At 46.4% G+C, this 22500-nt stretch overlaps 1 protein-coding gene across 4 annotated transcripts in view; it reads right to left on the reverse strand.

Moving 5' to 3' along the window:
- Nucleotides 1-22500, reverse strand: part of pak5 (p21 protein (Cdc42/Rac)-activated kinase 5) — a 52717-nt gene that overhangs the window by 3535 nt on the left and 26682 nt on the right. For 2 of the 4 annotated variants that reach the window (XR_013817664.1, XM_079831665.1), the window contains exons 2-6: nucleotides 11880-12768; nucleotides 5916-6413; nucleotides 3872-4005; nucleotides 1330-1456; nucleotides 1-112 (exon numbers count right to left, since the gene is read on the reverse strand). The exon at nucleotides 1-112 is cut by the window's left edge and continues 14 nt beyond it. Coding sequence is in view for 3 of the 4 variants with exons in the window: in XM_079831665.1 (XP_079687791.1) it covers nucleotides 1-112; nucleotides 1330-1456; nucleotides 3872-4005; nucleotides 5916-6413; nucleotides 11880-12335 (1327 nt within the window). In the remaining variant the exon portion in view is untranslated. The remainder of the gene's footprint in view (nucleotides 113-1329; nucleotides 1457-3871; nucleotides 4006-5915; nucleotides 6414-11879; nucleotides 12769-22500) is intronic. The other 2 variants (XM_079831663.1, XM_079831664.1) reach the window with 1 other exon arrangement.

Here is a 22500-nt window from a genome sequence, read left to right on the forward strand (position 1 = left end):
GCAGCCGGGAGATGACCTCGGGCGCCATCCAGTACGGCGTCCCCACCAGAGACTTCCTCTTGGGAACCTCTTTAGACACTTGAGCGCAGAAGCCGAAGTCGGAGAGCTTGATCTGCAGGACAGAGGACAGAGCTGAGCCACGCCCTTCTCAGAGCTGAGCCACGCCCCTGTCTCAGAGCTGAGCCACGCCCCTCTCTCAGAGCTGAGCCACGCCCCTCTCTCAGAGCTGAGCCCCGCCCCTCTCTCAGAGCTGAGCCACGCCCCTCTCTCAGAGCTGAGCCACGCCCCTCTCTCAGAGCTGAGCCACGCCCCTCTCAGAGCTGAGCCACGCCCCTCTCTCAGAGCTGAGCCACGCCCCCTTCTCTCAGAGCTGAGCCACGCCCCTCTCTCAGAGCTGAGCCACGCCCCTCTCAGAGCTGAGCCACGCCCCTCTCTCAGAGCTGAGCCACGCCCCTCTCTCAGAGCTGAGCCACGCCCCTCTCTCAGAGCTGAGCCACGCCCCTCTCTCAGAGCTGAGCCACGCCCCCTTCTCTCAGAGCTGAGCCACGCCCCTCTCTCAGAGCTGAGCCACGCCCCTCTCTCAGAGCTGAGCCACGCCCCTCTCTCAGAGCTGAGCCACGCCCCTCTCTCAGAGCTGAATTATCATACAGTGACAGTGTGGACTTTAGATCAGTAATTTAGTTTGTATGGTTAATTTAGTTTAATAATTAGATTTATTTTGATATTTAGTTGAGAAATGTAGTGAGATTTAGACATTTAGACAGAGGATGAAGCTGCACTCGGAGCTTGTTATGAGAAACGTTAGGGCGGCTGGTGTGGGTTAGCAATGCCCTTTATTGCTTTCCCTGTCTTTTATTTCAAAGTGTCAGTACTGAGGTTTAGTGGACAACAACGAGAGACCTCAAATATCTGAACACTGCAAACGTCATGACTCTACTGAGATGACGGACTTTAATCAGAGAGGCATTGAGAAATGTGCTGGCCAGAAAGAAAGGAGAGCAACATTTATGTTCCAGTAGTCAACATGCTAGTCTGGTGTGGCTGTTTTCTTTAGGTTTTCCCTTTCCTCATTCCATTATATGTGGGAAATGAATGTGTAAAAAGATCAAAGTGAAGACACTGTTTTCTCTTTAATGCTTGAATTTAGTCAACATGCATCTGCTTTGTATTTATTTGACCCCCCCGCCGAGAAAAAACGCCCCCCCCCAAAAAAAAATAATTATACCAGCCGCCACTAGTGTGTGTGTGTGTGTGTGTGTAACTCTACAGACAGAAGCATGTGAAGGGTGATCACATGACGGTGTGTGTTGTTGATGATGTCATACGCACACGTCCGTCGCTGGTCAGCAGGATGGAGTCGCTCTTGATGTCGCGGTGGATGACGCCCTGTGTGTGGAGGTACGACAGCGCCTTCAACACCGACAGACAAACGGTGGCGATCTGCTCCTCGTTCATCCTGTGAACCAACACACACACACACACACACACACACACACACACACACACACACACACACACACACACACACACACACACACACACACACACACACACACACACACACACACACACACACACACACACACACACACACACACACACACACACACACTCATCAGATCTCCTGAACATCTCAATACACACATTCCTCTCATCTCATTGTGTGAATGTACATCAGCTCGTCTAAACCAGAAGCATCTATTACAGTCTCTCACACACTCACACTCACAAACACACACACCCACCCACCCACACACACACACACACACACACACACACACACACACACACACACACACACACACACACACACACACACACACACACACACACACACACACACACACACACACACACACACACACACACACACACACACACACACACACACACACACACACACACACACACACACGTTTGTTTTTGTGAAATGTGAGGACATTCCATAGGCGTAATGGTTTTTATACCGTACAAACCGTATTTTCTATCCCCTTACACTGCCCCTAAACCTACCCATCACACACACACACACACACACACACACACACACACACACACACACACACACACACACTGCCCCTGCCCCTAAACCTAACCCTCACAGGAGACTGTGCAGTTCACTTTCTGTGAAAAAAAACTTGTTCTGTGTGATTTATAAGCATTTTGAAAAGTGAGGACATGGGGAACGTCCTCATATTTCACCCTCTTTTTGTAATACCCATGTCATTATACACATTTGTGTCCTGATATTTCACGAAAACATGCCCACACACACACACACACACACACACACACACACACACACACACACACACACACACACACACACACACACACACACACACACACACACTCACACATGTTGGGTTTTCATGTTTTATGGGGACTTTTCATAGGCGTAATAGTGTTTATACTGTATAAACTGTATATTCTATCCCCCTACCCTGCCCCTAAACCTACCCATCACACACACACACACACACACACACACACACACACACACACACACACACACACACACACTGCCCCTGCCCCTAAACCTACCCATCACACACACACACACACACACACACACACACACTGCCCCTGCCCCTAAACCTACCCATCACACACACACCCACACACACACACACACACACACACACACACACACACACACACACACTGCCCCTGCCCCTGCCCCTAAACCTACCCATCACACACACACACACACACACACACACACACACACACACACACACACACACACACACACACACACACACACACACACACACACACACACACACACACACACACACACACTCTCTCACTCACACTCACACACACACATTCTCTCACTCTCTCTCTCACACACACACACACAGAACAAAGGCAGTGTGTGATGGGATGGCGTCTGCGGAGCGTGAAGGAGGTCCAGCTGTCGACTGCGCTCGTCTGTTTCGCCTGCGGCTGCGGCTGCACTGGAGCTGAACACACTGCCATTCGCTCCTCCTCAACACTCACACACACTCACACACACACACACACACGAACGGGACGTGTTTGTAATTACTCTGACGGGGCTGCATGAAGGGCGCTTCTGTCTCCAAAACCAGACGCTCGATTTATACACAAATACATTTGATGAATAAACTAGCAGTGAAATATACCCTGGTCCAGCGAGGGTGAGGGTGAGCTCTTATCCTCTCACAGTTCTGCCGGCTTTTTTAAAAATCTTATTATAAAAAACTCACTACTGAGTTATAAAGTCAGAGTTGTGCGATAATAAAGATCATTTATTCCAACGCTTCCATGGTTTGTGTAAAAAACCCGGCATTGTATATTACAAATATATTTTGTGGTTCTTTCACAAATTGCTTTTGCTCATAAAATGAACAAATGTAAATATGAATAAAAATATTCAATCTAGTTTTATCATCAGACTGTGAGTGTCACATGATCCGTGTGCTGATCTGCGTCACATGACACACGTGTGTGTCTCAGGATGCACACAGAAACTCAGATAATGGAGAGTGTGTGGGGATGGAAGCGTGTCGTGCTGACAGGGCACACGCGTGTCTCTGAAAGCGTGCAATTACATCCCAACACTAAACTGACGAACAACGCCAATGACTGTAATTACACCCGCGCTTCTGGAGGCAGAGGCAGCGTTTAAAACACAAACTTTCACAATAATAAATCATCCCTGACTATTGTCTCAGTCTGAGGAGTGTGTTTAATAATCACAGTGTGTGAAACTCCTTCTCGTGATACGGTTGTTCAGTGGGTTATGATCGGTAAAGGATTATTTCCTGAATCTGAATCTCGATGGACTGAAGGAATCGGTGTGTAAATCAGCGTTTCTGATTGGACGAGGCGCTCCTCTTACCTCGTGTGAGTGACGATGTCAGTCAAGGCTCCGCCCTCCAGGAACTCCATCACTACCCAGAGTTCATCACCGACCAGATAACTGTTGTACATGTCCACCACGTTCTCGTGATGGTAGTCTCTCATGATGACCACCTGCGGGCAGACCAGCGGACAGACACGGCTCAAGATGTGCGCTGTGTGTTTCAGAGTGTGTGTGGGCACGGTGTTCATTCACACACATCAGCATCTGCTCGCTTATCAACACATCACACTTTACCAAATCTAATGAGAAGTGTGTGTATACCAGCTTTAAAATCACCATGAAATCAAAAATGACAATTCTTATTAGGGGCCAAGCACCGAAGGTTTCGAACGGTTTTCTTACTATTAAAATAATTTCGTATTATTATTATTATTCCGCCTTTGAGTGCAATGGCAGCCCATAGAAAGTTATGAAATTTGGCACACAGATAGAGGACTGGCCCAACATTAACCACACCAATTTTGGAGTCTCTTAATCAATCCATCTAGCTCCACCACCTGTCCAAAGTTTCACTCATGTTTATGTTAATAACTTTTGAACCCTAAGGGATAGAGACAACATTTATTTTTTTCCTCTGATTCCTAGGCTCAAGCCGATTCGATTGCACAATGTGACGTAATTTTCCGTCATCAAAATTTTGTGCGAACTCCTCCAAAGCCATTGCTTTGATTTTCACAAAATTTAACCAGATCATCTTCAGATTGTGCTGACAAAAAGTTATGGAATTCAAGTTGATTCGTCAAATCGTTTTTGATAAACTCGCAAACAAATTTTACGTAGTGGTTGCAAAAAACACACTTAAGGCTATATCTCTGTAACGCTTTATCGTATTCAAACCAAACTTGGTAAACGTCATCACAAGCATGACTTGAGGCAAAATGCAGCGTTTCGGCACAGCGCCACCTACTGGTCCGAAGATACGAAAAATGGCTATTTTTGCTATTTTTTATGAACCGTCTGTCTAAAAATCATAAAAGTGGTCTCATTAGATTCAGGACGGCATGTCGAGTTGATTGATATCCTATTTTACCATATCGCCCATTTTGGCTGTCGGCCATTTTGAATTATGTGCCTAAAATGCTGTATTTTAGGAACACATTTTTTTCAAATGCTTATAATGCTTTGGGTGTGGTTGACTTATTTTCATGGGAGTAACTTTTTTGGTCTCCTGAATCCTTGCCGAGTTCAACGATATCAGACTTGCCAGGTTTTGGCGAATGGTTTGTGCAGCGTGGTATTTTAGCACTTATAAAATGTTAGCTGATATCTTCAATACCGCTAGTCCGATTGAGACGAAACCAGCGTCAGAAGTTCTGAAACATAGGTCGATAGCTAAACGCTAATGCCAAAATGTCAAAATATTGATAATAAGGGAGTAAAATCCAATCAAAGTCAGATGTCAGTCATTTTTTACATGTTTTTTCATATAAATGTCTATAACTCAAAAACAAAATGAGATATTTTCACCAAAATTAACACACACATGTATGGGCTCACTCCGAGGACACATAAAAAAATGATACGATTGTGCCTCTTGGTGGCGCTATAATAGAACAAAATATGACATTGGCTCTATACAACTCAATGTTTTAATGTGGGGTTAACATTTTTGCTTCAGATGTCTTCACTCATTTTTTCAGTTGGTCTGCTGCTGCTTCCTTGTTTGCTTCTGTTGCACGTGGCCCTGGTATTGCTGCTTGCAGCTATATTTTTTTAATGGAATATTGCAGTGTTTATTCTCAATGATTTATCTTTATTGTGTTAATAATCATAATCAAAATAACTTCCTCTCTTCTCTGATGACGAGGGCGGGGCCACCTGTCACTCACATGAGATCCACCAATAGCAAACCACAGCCATCCAATCAATTCCCCACAGACACACTCAAGCCCCGCCTACATTTGTTCTTGTTTGCGCTTCACTCGATAAACACCAGCGGGACGTCACACTCATGACGAGTGTCTTACAGCTAAGCTTTTTCCCATAATCGCAGATGTACGTGTGAAAGGAAAAGACTCACCTCGTTGAACAGAAGTTCCCGCCGCTGCTGCTTCCTCAGGTCCATCTTCTTGACGGCCACCTGCTTCCCGCTGTGCTTCTCGGTGGCGATGCACACGATGCCCGTGGATCCCTCTCCGATCTTCAGGAAGTTGTCCAGATACTCGCGCGGGTCGCCCGGGTTCACCACCAGCTGCAGCGCCGCCCGGAACTGCTCGTGGGAAACCCTGGAGGGCGGCTGCTCCGAGGACGAGCCCCAGCTGGGCGGCGGGTATGCCCCGGGCGGGATGTAGGGCGAGGAGGGCTGCGAGTGCGCCCCCTGCGGGGTGTAGGGAGGGCTGGGCTGGGAGGGCGGGTGGTGGTACGGCGACGGCTTGTAGTGGAAGGGCGGCGGGTACTGGAACCCGGCCGGGTACGCGGGCTTGCCGTGGCTCTGAGGTAGTTTGAGGGGCATGCGTGGGTACGTCTCGCCCCCCGGCACCTGCGGACTCCCATCTCGAGAAACTCGCTCGTAGTCGCCCTGTTCGATTCAAACGACACACGTTAGCAGTGAATAATGCAAACTCAGAGCAGGAGGATGTGCTCGTGATTGCTGTCTACTGAGGGAACACCCCTCAAACTGAGCTCAGTGGTACACCTCAGATCATCTCATTCAACATTCGGATTCAACGTTTATTCATATCTTTGATGATATCTACAATACACAACTATTAAAACATCTGGGGTAACATGTTTATTCTAGCCTGACATCAAGATGTTGGGTCTGGGAACTCACCATTGATAGGGCTCAATCCGAGGGGCGGGACAAACGGTTGTCTTTCAAATTCCCTCTGCACGCAATTGGATAGCGCTACAACCAACCAGAGAGCAACGTGAAGTGGAGCTAATTGATGGATTAAACTTTCGCCGTATCCGGTCAGCAAAACTCTGAACACATCTTCCTTTCTTGCCGTTTTTTCTCAAAGAAAAGCTGAACTCAAAGTCTTCCAGAGCCGATTCGAAAGACGTTTGCCAGCTTCTTTGTTTACGAGAAGCACGCAGAACCCCCAACTCTGCCGCGACGTGCCGTCATTATGTTAAGCCCGCCCACTGACTCTACACACGCTGTGATTGGCCTGACCAGAGTTCGTTTTTTCCAACTCGCAGATCTACCGAGAGTTGCTAGACTACATTCGCGGCAAATTAGATTAGGGTGCGTCTAGATTTCTAGGCCATGTTTATTCATCAAGGACGCATTAAACTGATCAAAAGTGACAGTAAAGACATTTATAATGTTACAGAAGATTCTACACGGCAAAAGATGCTTTTCGTTCTCAGTATTTTTGTAAAATTTCTTACATTAAGATGCTTTTACTAGGTAAGTCCAATGACATAAGACAAACAATCAAAATTAAGTGAGTTTTTGCTTAAAACATGCAAAATGATCTGCCAATGGGGTTAGACAAATAAACCTGTTTCTTGTCCCAATGAGAAACAAGTTTATTTGTCTTACCCCATTAGCAGATCATTTTTGCATGTTTTAAGCAAAAACTCACAGAAAACAAGAAAATATATCTTCTGTTCTAGAGCCAGCCCAAGGCATAAGCGAACTAAGCGGCTGCTTAGGGCCCCGTTGGCCACCAGGGGGCCCCCAAGAGCACAATAAATTACCATCCGGCAATGTTATTTTATGATGATTGAAATCGCAAAATGGACTTAAACAATTACTAAATAAACTGCAAAATGTGAAGTTTTCTAATATATGCACGGATTGATTCTGAGAGCGCTGCACGAGCTTGCGGAGCCATCGGCCGGACACTATTCGCTTGTTAGCCAGGGTTCAGGTCCAAGTGCGAGAAAATATGCGCTAAAACTACTCGTCAGTTGCCCGGTAACCTTTTTATGAATGGATGGATTTGAGAATGCGCTGTGGTTTAGTGCGAATATCTTGTCTGACGTACTGCATGTTTTGTACGGAGTACAGCATAGCTTCCAGTTTCTCTGTAAATGTTTTTCTGCAATTGCTATATCGTCCCCTTGGAATTATAAGTTGTGTAGCCTACATTTTGGAAGTTTTCATTTAGTAAATAAAAAGGTTCTTTCTACACAGTCGAATGGAATTCAAAAAATCTATTCCACCAAAACAAAAGCTTTGTTGTTTGAAAGAAATCAACATTTCTTGTTTTTAAAAGAAGTCTCTTCTGCTCAGCAAGGCTGTATTTATCTGATTAAAAATACAGTAAAAATGGTAATATTGTGAAATATTATTATAATGTAAAACAGCTGTTTTCTATGTGAATATGGTAAAGTGTCATATATTCCTGTGATCAAAGCTGAATTTATCATCATTACTCCAGTTTTCATTGTCACATGACCCTTCAGAAATCATTCTAATATGATGATTTGCTGCTCAACAAACATTTATGATTATCAGTGTTAAAAACAGTAGCGTACAATGTTTTTAGGATTTTTTGAAAGTTTTCTTTTTCAGAGAAATGCTGTTCTTTTTAGCCTTCTATTCATCAAATAATCCTGGGGAAAAGTGAGCATATTCAGCATAAGAGACTACTTAAAAAAAGCAAATATCCCAGTCTGAACTGTAGTACTGAGACTTTGAATATTAACACCTGAGCACTCTTGTGGGTTTGCTACTGTTACAAAAAAAAACGTATAAGGGAAAAAACATGTCAGGCAGACATGATGTAAGCAATACAGCTAAATATTAACATTGATACTGGTTGTGCGAATTATCATGAATTGACATTAGTCAGTCGTATTGGTGGCACAGAGGGGCCCCCAAATAAAATTATGCTTAGGGCCCCATAAGGGCTTGGGTAATAATCATAAATCCTCATATGAGAATGCTTAGTTAAGGGTCATGTGACACTGAAGACTGGAGTAATGATGATAAATCACAGGAATAAATGATACTTTACTGTATATTCACATATTTTTACTGTATTTTTGATCACAAACGCAGCCTTGATGAGCAGAAGAGACTCGTGGTGTACACATCACACATATACAGAACTGAGAAGGAGAGAGGAGAGAGTCAGTTCCCTGATCTGCAGGGTCATGGTGGGCGGCAGATTGAATTATTCCCACCACGCCCACAACACAAAAGATGACAGGACACGGATCGTCCTCTACCCGCCTCATGATGAGGAAGCCGGCGGCGGCGTGTAATTACGCCGGTGGACTCCTTTAATCAATCATCCCGGCGCGGGTGTTTATGGGCCGGAGAAGTCCCGAGACCCCCTTTCCCACCCGGCACCGCTGGCTGATCCATGTTCGTTAAATGCACATTAATCTGAATTTGGCAGCGTAATCAACAACCCAACTGGAGTGTGAAATTGAATTCTGTGGTGGAACAGCACGCCACGGCTTTTATGCAAGGCCTGCAGAAAAGGAAGGTGCCACAACATCAGTTCATCACAATGAGCGCGCGCGTGCCCGAGTTCCCAAGTCCCCGAGCTGTCGGACTTTAACGGCCCGCGGTTCCCAACAGCGCCAGCAAAGCACTCGGCGCGCTGAAAGTGACCGAGTCGAGGTGAATGAGAAAGAAAGAGGTTCATTATGAGGCCGGTGAGCCGAGACTGATGGGAGTCGCAGCCTCAATGTGCTGAACACCGCACAGCAAATCACACACTCCATACAGCGAACATACAGTAGAAATGTCCCGCTAATGCAACCCTGAGTGAACGAGAATGCTTCTTTCTTTCTTTCTTTATGCTTTTTAAAATAAAATAGAGTGTGTTGGGAGGGTCATTTATTTCTTTCATATCGTCAAATATGATTCGGAGATTTGAGATTCATCGGATCACACCAGTAAGACTAAATATGCATCAATTTTTTTAATGAATCTTGCAAATTCTGCAATTTATGTGGTTCTCCATTGAGTATTTATCCGGGAAGTGGCCTCGTGCACTTCTTTAGCCGACGTCTTCACACTGATCCTGATATTAGTGAATTAAAATGACACCAGCGCGTGTTTAAGTGAAGGTCTGGGATGAGCCGCTGTTATCTGGGAGATTGCTACTGTTCCATTAATTGATTCCTGGGCCGCTCTCATGAGTAATTCCGTGTCTCCGCCGGCCACGCTCTTTTCACGGGAGAGTAGATTAAGAACTGACACGAGATCCATCACTGCGCCACAGCCCTGGGAGATAATACGCCCTACACAGCCTGCGGGTGAGACGGACAGTGTGTCTGCACAACCTCCACTGCCATCTTTAATTCTACACTGGGAAGCTACTGTTGGGAACAATGCGGCATTTATGCGGGAACGGGAAGTGTGTGAACTGAGCACCGATGCAATGTAAAAGCCTCATAAATGTGCAGCGCTCCTTAATCGTTAGACATTTTTGCTGTTTAAGCACAACAATGGAGCCTTTGACTCTAAAATCAGCCTCTGAGCAGACCAACCGAAGCCGCGTTCAGGCTGCCAGTCCAAATACGATTTTTGTGCACATCCGATTGAAATCCGATCACATTTAGCAAGTCTGAACAGCCAAAAATCAGATTTTTACAAATCCGTTTCGAGCTACATTCATATGTGGTTTGAAATCGCATTTCTGGACTTTCTCACGCCACGTAAAACGTAAACGTCAGACGCTGAAATAGAAAACACACTGAAAGTCTCTTCAGAGACAAGGTTGTGTTGTTGCAAAGAGCCAGTCTAGCAGAAAATGACAATATAACGGAGAACCGGCGGAGACGACAGCGTGGAATAAAGCCACACACACCAGCCTCGTCCGGCTCTGCCTCAGAAGACGCGGCGGATACACAATGTCATGTTGTGAATAACACAACCTCTGTATTGGGAAGCCCTCTGTGTTGAGGTTGTTGTTGTTTTTGGCTTATGCCGACCAACGCAACGCCATTGCCATAGAAACCAATGCAGATATTCCAGAAACCGAAGAGCGGCATGGACACACAAATCAGATCCGCACAGCTGCGCTTCACAGTGGACAGTCAAACATTAAATCAGATTTGCATAAAAATCGGATTTGGACTGACAGTCTGAACGAGGCTTAAAGGGTTAGTTCAGCCAGAAATTTAAATTCTGTCATTAATGACTTCCTCTCATGTCGTTGGACATCCGTCAGGCCTACGTTCATCTTCAGACACAAATGAAGATATTTTAGTGTAAATCTGATGCTCTGAAAGGCCTCCATTGGCTCAACTTTACACTCTCAAGACCCTTAAAAGACACTAAAGACTAAAGTTACAAAGTCCATCTCACTACAGCGGCTCTACAATAACTTTATGAAGACGAGAATAGTTTTTGAGCGCAAAAAAAACCTAAATAACGACTTATATAGTGATGACCAGTGAGTCAGTGAGTCGATTCAGCGGTTCGGAGCGTTATGAATCAGTGAGTCGATTCAGCGGTTTGGAGCGACTCACTGATTCATAACGCTTCGAAGCTTCATGATGCTGTGTTTTGAAATCGTCATCACTATATAAGTCGTTATTTAGGGTTTTTTTGTGCACAGAAACTATTCTCGTCTCTTCATAAAGTTATTGTAGAGCCGCTGTAGTGAGATGGACTTTGTATCGACGTCTTTAGTGTCTTTTAAGGGTCTTGAGAGTGTAAAGTGCATTGAGCCAATGGAGGCCTTTCAGAGCATCAGATTTACACTAAAATATCTTCATTTGTGTCTGAAGATGAACGGAGGTCTGACGGGTGTCCAACCACATGAGGCTCAGGCATTAATGACACAATTTTCATTTTTGGGTGAACTAACCCTTTAAAGGTTTCGTTTCAAATGGCAAGTAATATTCAGTAATATCCTTGATATGAACTCTGAGCTGGATCTGAATGCGTCTCATATGTGGTGACGTTTGCATCATTGATTCCGTTCGTCACTGTGAACAATAAGTATTGTATAAAGCGCTACAGAAAAATGCAATTGGTAAGTCTGGATTTCTTTGGCATGAGAACCACACAGACGAACACGTCATCATTAGAAGCAGTTTATCAGGACCCTGAGCTTATCGTTACCTTGCTTATGATGAGCGAAGCTGTGTTTTCTGACAGTCTGGGGTACGTGTACGAGCTGTAGGACCCCTGCGGCGCCGCTTTAAAGGCGCTGATGCCGTACGGCACACTGGGCTCCTGCAGGCCGGATCCTGACCGGGAGCGCTGCCGGATGGCCGGCTGAGGGCTCGTCTGACTGATGTACGAGGACTTGGGCCTCTTGTCGTAGTCCTCCCTCAGTCCCGCTCCATATCCCCAGTCTCCGTCGGGGTAGCTCATCTGCTCGCTGTGGATGGACACCCGAGACGGCGTTCCCAGCGGCTGCTCCCTGTAATCCTGACTGGATCCCCCCAGAGAGGCCCGGTAGTAGTCCCTCCGTCCGCCAATGGCCATCTCGTCAGTGGACAGCCGCATCTTGCTCTCCAGGTAGGCGTGGTAGTCCGGAGGCATCTTGGCGTAGTCCGAGGACTTCTGCGGCATGGCGTCGGGATAGAAGGGACTCCGGATGGGATGGCCGTTCTGTTTGAGGGAGAAGCGGTAGTGCCGTCCGACCGGCCACTCCCCGTCATGGACGCGGTACGGGTCCAGCGAGAAGTCCTTGCTGCTGTCCAGGTCGCACGAGTAGCGGCCATAATAGTGTCCGAAGCCGTTCTCCTCCGGCCCGCCGGTGTTGGACGTGGACGTGGACGCAGACGCCGGTTTGCTGCCGCCGGCCTGATGGGCTCCAGGCGGACTCTCTTTCCTCAGAGAGTTGGAGCGGGTCACGGAGATGCTGTCGAACTCCTCCAACAGGCCGTTGATGGAGGCGTCCTTGGGCGGGCGGCTCCCACGGACAATGGTCTGCAAAGAGAAGGCAGGAGAGTCAGTGAGAGACTTGAAGGTCCAGGCCAGAGCATTTCACCACGTTGTTGTGCTATATTTTGAGCACAGAGTCAAACAGCAGTGGGAGTGCGATCAGAAGACGTTTGGCAGCCGTGCGCTCACGAGCCCAGCCTGAATAAATCACAGCATTGCTCATCTCATCCCACTTAAGCGCGTTACACAGCTGCGTCGTGACTCACTGCAGAATAAAACTCTGAAACAGACCCAAAAATATGAGTGGCATAAGCTGAAAGACCCAATGGAAGGTTTCTCCCAACTTCCCCTCGTGATAGTCATCCAAAGTCACCCTTCACAACACCGCAAGGGAGACGTTTGTACAGTCAACTCATTAACTTGTGAAACATTTACTAACAATGGCAAAAGTTACATTCACTCGTATATTAGAGAAACTGTGACTGTATGCACAGATTGTGTTAAGAGGGGCGGTCTAATGCTATTTCATGCATTCTGCCTAATTTACACTGTTCAAGAGTCGAATCTCAGGATAATCATGTGCCAAATCATGTGTATTTCTGTGCCAAACACACTCCTTCAGGATTCTAACAAGTTTCGAAAGGTTTTTTTCGAGCATGGCCCTGTATGACATCATAAAGGCCGGAATTCCTTGTATGGGCACTTCTCCAGGATGAACGAGATCAACAATGTCACTAAAGATTAGGGATGTGCGATATTGAAAAAAAATGCGATATGCGATATCCTTGTTAAATAATGCGATATTCGATATGTGATACGTGTGTAAAATCTATTTCTTTCCCCAACTGATATCGTTCACTTAAAGCATAACCGACTGTGTTTACATGAATACTCATCACAACTGTGTGTGTATTTGACAGTTCGAGTGTGTAACAAGACATGAAAAAAAGAACGGCTTGTTTCGGTGTGTGTGTCAGACAGCACGAGACTGCAAGGAGTTGTTTTTCGCAAGTTATTATGTTTAATAACTCTTTTGAACGTCAAGCAAGTCACATGAGTTACAGTCGTGTGCTCAGTCTATTCTCTGCTGTATGCGTCGACCTAAAACGTACACTTTTCACTATGTTGAAGTAGCCTATTAAAATCATTCAGATATTGCGTACCCTTGCGATATGCATATCGCGATATGAACATTTGCGATATTTCGATCATTTCGATATATTGTGCAGCCCTACTAAAGAGGTGTGTGTGTGTGTGTGTGTGTGAGGGATATTTGTTCAGCTTCACAAATAACCCAGCGTTATGGGAACAATGTTTGTCATGAGCTAGGCTCAAAACCAGGGTAGAACATAGCCTATGATTTATTCATTATGATGTTTATAAATGTAAGAACCACGCGAATGAGATAAGTTGACCTCAGACAGTCTAAAACATGTTTGAAAGCCAGTTCATGACCCCTTTAAATTATTAAATTAAAAGAGGGGTGTAATTTGAGTCAGACTACATTTCTAGAGTGTGTGACGCTCCAGTAAAGAGTGGCCGCAGTGATCTTGACCTGCATCTGCAGTAAAACTCTGTGACCTCCTTTAGTTTGCTAGTGCAGCTCTTTAAGTAAGTAGTCAGCTGACCTGAAGGAAGACTAGCACAGGGTTCTGGACCGATCTAGAGCACAGTAACCTGTAGAGTTCCAGATGCCGGTCATCAATCAAAACACCTTGATGAGCTCATTCAGAGGGAATCAAACTCCTCAGGAGGGTGGAATCATGGGTAGATGGGCACATTCATGCTGTGAAACCCCTGTAAGATCCACCTTAAAGGTGCAGTGTGTACGTTTTAGTGGCATCTAGTGGTGAGGTTGTGAATTGCACCCGCTCACCCCTCCCTATTGAAGCACATAACGACGCTACGGTGGCCCACACAGGGCAAAGATGTCGTCGTCAGAGACAGCAGAGCGTAGTTAGCGCTCTGTGGAGAAGTTTGTCCCTTTAGGGCTACTGTAGAAACATGGCGATGCAAAGCGGCGACTTCACTGTAAGGGACCCGCGGTGTGTGTAGAGCGAAGCGGCTCATTCTAAGGTAGTAAAAACATAATGGTTCAGTATATAAGGTCTTTATACACCACTGAAAACATAGATATGTATATTACATTGCATTTCTGTCAATAGATCCTCATAAATACTACACTGCACCTTTAATGCTGTAAAACCCTTTGGGTTCTAACTGGTCTTTTGGTTGATTTGCATATCAGTGTTGGTCCATGTGAACTGAAAGACACTCTCTATTAAACACTACATGACCCCAGATGAGGGCAGAACGAGATCCAAGCCGTTTCAGAACTCATTTTCAGAATAAGGCCCATATTAAAGCTCAATAAAACCACATTCTCAATGTTCTCAATGTTCTCTTCTCACTTCAACTTAAAATCGAATCAGATAAAAGGTCAAACAATTTAAAGACTAAATGTGCATGAACAGAAACACATTCAGATCTATGAGGTTTTTGACAGATCTGAAGTGCTGGAACAGGTGGTCAGGTTAAGAGAAACAGAGGAGCTAATAAACGTCACACTCGTTCAGCACAGGAAGAGGAAATAAATCTCCCGGACAGGCCAGTCTCCTCCTCACAGGAGCATTACACGGAGTGTCATCCATCTCTTTAATACGCGTGTCTCTGAGCTCATTCACTGAGCAGAGTCCATCTGAAGAGAACGTGATCGCAGGCCTTCACACACGTCGCTTCAACACACACTCGCTAATGAAGCTCAGAGGCTCTGTGAACGAGACACAAACGCCCTAAACATGAAGCCAACAATGCAGAAATGTGCTAACTAGATTAAAACAGTCGGCTTGAGAGAGCCTGGACTCAAAGTTTGAATTAGTTTTGTCATGCAGACAGAGAGATGTGTTCTGGGTGTTTGAAGAGATGTATCGAAAATAAAAGTAATGCTAAAATAAAATATACAAATATAAAAAAATGTTTTACACAATATATGTATGTCTGTTAGGATTTGTAAGAGTAACGTGTCTTTAAGTGAAGCATTACTGTGAATGAATCTGACAAGCTGAACAATTTCTGTTTTAATTGAGGTAGCATAAAAGAATAAAAGATAGAATAAAAATGAATTGAAATTCAAAGTAAATCAACATTCAATAATTCAAAAGTGCAAGTGTCATTACCGGAGAAAAGGGTCGTCATCATTGACTGTCGTTCAAACCTGCATGACTGCGTGAAACACAAATGAATATATTTTGAAAGATTTTGGGAACCAAACAACATCTGAGCCGCTGACTGTCATGATACGGACTAAAAAGTTACTAATGTAACCCTGGTTCCCTGAGAAGGGGAATGAGACGCTTTGGGGAAGGCCTCCAGCGTGACCGGCGTCTGAAGCACGTGTCCAAACACAATAATAACATTGGCCAGCGACAGCCTGTCGGCGTGACCAGGGTATAAAAGGGAGATGCAGTGTCTTGTTCCCCTTCACATTCGTAACCTGAGACATTCTTTTTCAAATGGCATCCTAGTACCATGCTGAAGGATTGAATGCCATAACAGCTGACATAAAGTCAACGACTCCACAGAGCAAGATCCGGAGTCACCATTTCCTGTGAAACCCCGGCTACAACCCAGTCCACTGCCTCCACAGAGCTCTCCGAGTGGATCAGGACGGCCCTCTAGAGCGAGAGGAAGCCGAACTACGCTCTACTGGAGATGGTGGTCCAGTGGGTTAAACCATGGAACTGATATGCAGAAGGTTGCTGGTTCGATCCCAGCGGTCACCACCAAGGCACTTTAATCCACGTTGCTCCAGGGGGATTGTCCCTGTAATAAGGGCACTGTAAGTCGCTTTGGATAAAAGCGTCTGCCAAAATGCATAAATGTAAATGTACCACGGAGGATCACAAAAGAGCCTGACATCCCGACACTGCTATCCAAGCGGAGCTCTGGGGCGGAGGCTTAAACAGGACGACCCTCTAGAGCGAGAGTCTATAGTGGAATGATGCTGAAGTCAGAACAAGCTCATTACAGGGAGCGGAGGACCTTGCCCAAAACTGGGAAGGCTCTACCCCATGCTCACCATAAATGACCAATGGGAGCTACCAGCTCAAGTTAGCTACAGCCATTGCAAAACCTGCAATATGACCTGAGACTCTCTCATAGGGAGTCGGGAATCCTACTATTAAGGATTCCTCTTACACTCAAACAGGAAAACATTGGCATCAAGGAGAGCCAGCTGAGTGCTAGCTACACCCACTCAGAAACACGTCTCCATAGGATCTCAAAACTCCTGACACTCCCAAAGGTGCCTTATGACAAAGAAGGGTTCGCAACCTGGGGCGAAAAACCCACTTCATGACGTGTTCTAGAGACCGGAAGAGCTCATCCCAGGGACTGGAGGACTCTCTTCAGTTCTGCTCTTCAGTCAAACCTGAGGAAAAACTGCTCTCTAGACTCAACACTCATGAAGGCTTCGCAAACTAAGGCAGAAAAACAGCTTCCTGTCGCGTTCCACCACGAGCACTGCTATTGTGCGGATCTAAAAACAACACCTACCTTCACTCTCTGCGTCTAATTCCACAGAATTAGGCCTCGCACATCAGTAATAGCAGACCGGAGAGGGATATAATCTCATGAGACGCTCTGCCCTCCACCTCCGTGATGGAACCTGCCTGCGCTATGGGCCTGATCCGCTCTATTCTCATCCCTCGAGAGAATAAACAACAGCAGAGCTTATCACAGCGAGCACATCATCCAGAGCCAGAGCTCAACCGGTCCGCTCCAACGCCAGACTCAGGGCTTCAGAAATACTGAGGTCCTTGCTAAAGCCATGGGGGGGATCGGGGGTTCAGGGGAAATGCCCCCCCATTAGAACATGTAGATATTCCTGATCTACACATGTGCATTTTAAGGTGTTTTAATGGCAAAAAGGATAATAGCAGCTTTAAAAGCATGTCAGTGGCCAGTAGCATAAATGATTTGTCAAGCACAGATTCTAACACATTTAGCAATGAATGATTCACTCGGAAAAATGGGAATGCAGAATATTTATGCTGATTGTTGACACATATGCGAAGCAGGAATGGCCTTAAATAAGTAATGTTTCAAGGATTATATGCATAGATGTTACATTTCATTAAAATGCCAATGTAATCCTTCTGTGTCCAGAGCCGAATGAGCAATTTATGAGCATCAAAGATCGGTTTCTTGTTTTTGTCCTGAATTGATCAATGTTTTTGGTCTAATCCGTTCAACTAATAGTTCAATTGCTCACTCATAAAGACAGTGCCGTATCGCCATCTACTGGCTTTATGATGTAAGTTCTCATCTCGCTGCGTGTAGACGAGCGCTCCGCACCGCATGAGTGTCGTGATTAGAGCACACTTGTCGCCCATCTACGTTTAAAATAACGAACTTGAGCGAGCAAAAGCAAATGTGAACGGCTTCTGAAGCAGCTCAGATGAGGCAATAAAAACACCACGACTGACTGCAGAGGAACAATTCGAATGCTCAGGGGAATCGACGTTTGTAATGAAAGCAGCGACACAGTGGAGTGTGTGTTCAAGAGTGTGTGTTCGAGAGTGTGTGTTGGGGAGTGTGTGTTCGTGAGTGTGTGTTCAAGAGTGTGTGTTGGGGAGTGTGTGTTCAAGAGTGTGTGTTGGGGAGTGTGTGTTGGGGAGTGTGTGTTCGAGAGTGTGTGTTCAAGAGTGTGTGTTGGGGAGTGTGTGTTCGAGAGTGTGTGTTCGAGAGTGTGTGTTGGGGAGTGTGTGTTCAAGAGTGTGTGTTCGAGAGTGTGTGTTGGGGAGTGTGTGTTCGTGAGTGTGTGTTCAAGAGTGTGTGTTGGGGAGTGTGTGTTCAAGAGTGTGTGTTGGGGAGTGTGTGTTGGGGAGTGTGTGTTCGAGAGTGTGTGTTCAAGAGTGTGTGTTGGGGAGTGTGTGTTCGAGAGTGTGTGTTCGGGAGTGTGTGTTCAAGAGTGTGTGTTGGGGAGTGTGTGTTGGGGAGTGTGTGTTCAAGAGTGTGTGTTCGGGAGTGTGTGTTCAAGAGTGTGTGTTGGGGAGTGTGTGTTCGAGAGTGTGTGTTCAAGAGTGTGTGTTGGGGAGTGTGTGTTCGAGAGTGTGTGTTCGAGAGTGTGTGTTCAAGAGTGTGTGTTGGGGAGTGTGTGTTCGGGAGTGTGTGTTCGGGAGTGTGTGTTCAAGAGTGTGTGTTGGGGAGTGTGTGTTCGAGAGTGTGTGTTCGAGAGTGTGTGTTGGGGAGTGTGTGTTGGGGAGTCTGTGTTCGGGAGTGTGTGTTGGGGAGTGTGTGTTCGGGAGTGTGTGTTCGGGAGTGTGTGTTTGGGAGTGTGTGGTCGGGAGTGTGTTTTCGAGAGTGTGTGTTGGGGAGTGTGTGTGTTGGGGAGTGTGTGTTGGGGAGTGTGTGTTTGGGAGTGTGTGTTGGGGAGTGTGTGTTCGGGAGTGTGTGTTGGGGAGTGTGTGTTGGGGAGTGTGTGTTCGGGAGTGTGTGTTGGGGAGTGTGTGTTCGGGAGTGTGTGTTCGGGAGTGTGTTTTCGAGAGTGTGTGTTGGGGAGTGTGTGTTCGGGAGTGTGTTTTCGAGAGTGTGTGTTGGGGAGGTGATGGAGGTTAATGATGTGTCGTCTCTCCGTCACACTCACAGTCACGCATGTGCGAATGAGACGCTAGCGCTGCTGCTGTTAGCATTGGCTGTGATGACAGAGCCATATTTCAGCAGCTCTGGCGTGTGGCGATAACAGGCACAGATCCGGCGGCTCGAGGTAAAGGAGCGGCGTGAGGGAAAGCGCTGAAGATAAGCCCAGAGTTAACCTTGAGCTTAATGAAGTGTGTGTGTGTGTGTGTGTGTGTGTGTGTGTGTGTGTGTGTGTGTGTGTGTGTGTGTGTGTGTGTGTGTGTGTGTGTGGACGTAATTAATGACACTGCTGCTCCAGTGCGGACCGGGACAGTCGGCCAATGACGACACGGAAACTCCAGCCCGCCTCCACACGTCCAATCACACGCAAGCACAGTATCTGCATTGACGTCACACACACACACACACACACACACACACACACACACACACACACACACACACTACAGTAGGAGCGATGAGATCAAACTATATTTCAGTCAGGGTTACTGTATCACAGCTCACAGAAATCATGTTCATGTTTATAATATCTCACATTTATCAGATTAGAGCTGAATGATCATACAGTTACATTTGATATTTAATGATATAAACAATCACTATATAAACTAAACTAAACTTAATTTACCGTGTTTATCTAATGAATCTGACTGATTAGAACCGTCTCAGTTTATGGGAGCAAGTCAAACTCAAAAAAAGCCTAAAAAATGATATATTTATAATGAGTTGAGATTTTTTACAGTATCTGCTGGCAAACACACTATATATGAAACGCTATATAATGAGCCAATGCTGAGATGATCTTATGATCTGATATTCAGCTTTTCCTGTGGCGTCCACTGAGGCTCAGCTCGTCATCTCTCAGTCAGGAGAGAGAAGAACTCAAACTCTACAGAGGAATCATCAGATCATCAGAGCTCTGCTGCCCTCTGCTGCTCCACACTACACACTACACACACACACACTACACACACACACACACACACAGACACGTTTGTTTTTGTGAAATGTGAGGACATTCCATAGGCGTAATGGTTTTTATACCGTACAAACCGTATTTTCTATCCCCTTACACTGCCCCTAAACCTACCCATCACACACACACACACACACACACTGCCCCTAACCCTAAACCTACCCGTCACACACACACACACACACACACACACACACACACACACACACACACACACACACACACACACACACACACACACACACACACACACACACACACACACACACACACACACACTACCCCTGCCCCTAAACCTACAAATCACACACACACACACACACACACACACACACACACACACACACTGCCCCTGCCCCTAAACCTACCCATCCCACACACACACACACACACACACACACACACACACACACTGCCCCTGCCCCTAAACCTACCCATCACACACACACACACACACACACACACACACACTGCCCCTAAACCTACCCATCACACACACACACACACACACACACAAACACACTGCCCCTGCCTCTAAACCTACCCGTCACACACACACACACACACACACACACACACACACACACACACACACACACACACACTGCCCCTGCCCCTAAACCTACCCATCACACACACACACACACACACACACACACACACACACACACTGCCCCTGCCCCTGCCCCTAAACCTACCCATCACACACACACACACACACACACACACACACACACACACACACACACACTGCCCCTGCCCCTGCCCCTAAACCTACCCATCACACACACACACACACACACACACACACACACACTGCCCTAACCCTAAACCTACCCGTCACACACACACACACACACACACACACACACACACACACACACACACACACTACCCCTGCCCCTAAACCTACCCATCACACACACACACACACACACACACACACACACTGCCCCTGCCCCTAAACCTACCCATCACACACACACACACACACACACACACACTGCCCCTGCCCCTAAACCTACCCATCACACACACACACACACACACACACACACACACACACACACACACACACACACTGCCCCTGCCGGCCTGCCCCTAAACCTACCCATCACACACACACAAACACACACACACACACACACAGCGCCCCTAAACCTACCCATCACACACACACACACACACACACACACTGCCCCTAACCCTAAACCTACCCGTCACACACACACACACACACACACACACACACACTACCCCTGCCCCTAAACCTACCCATCACACACACACACACACACACACACACACACACACTGCCCCTGCCCCTAAACCTACCCATCACACACACACACACACACACACACACACACACACTGCCCCTGCCCCTAAACCTACCCATCACACACACACACACACACACACACACACACACACACACACACACACACACACACACACACACACACACACAGCCCCTGCCCCTAAACCTACCCATCACACACACACACACACACACACACACACACACTGCCCCTGCCCCTAAACCTACCCATCACACACACACACACACACACACACACACACACACACACACACTGCCCCTGCCGGCCTGCCCCTAAACCTACCCATCACACACACACACACACACACACACACACACACACACACACAGCGCCCCTAAACCTACCCATTACACACACACACACACACACACACACACACTGCCCCTGCCGGCCTGCCCCTAAACCTACCCATCACACACACACACACACACACACACACTGCCCCTGCCCCTAAACCTACCCATCACACACACACACACACACACACACACACACTGCCCCTGCCCCTAAACCTACCCATCACACACACACACACACACACACACACACTGCCCCTGCCCCTAAACCTACCCATCACAGGAGACTGTGCAGTTTGTTTCTGTGATTTATAAGCATTTTGAAAAGTGAGGACATGGGGAACGTCCTCATATTTCACCTCTTTTTGTAATACCCATGTCATTATACACATTTGTGTCCTGATATTTCACAAAAACATGCCCACTCACACACACACTCACACACACTGAACACTACACACACACACACTGAACACTACACACACACACACACTCCACACTGAACACTAGTGATTGGGACTTTTATTTAACCCAATTATTGGGTTTTATGTCTTAAAATGAACCCAAAATAGGTTGGAAATTAAGAATCAGACGCA

This window comes from Gobio gobio, assembly GCF_949357685.1.
Source record: "Gobio gobio genome assembly, chromosome: 12".
Lineage (NCBI taxonomy): Eukaryota > Metazoa > Chordata > Actinopteri > Cypriniformes > Gobionidae > Gobio > Gobio gobio.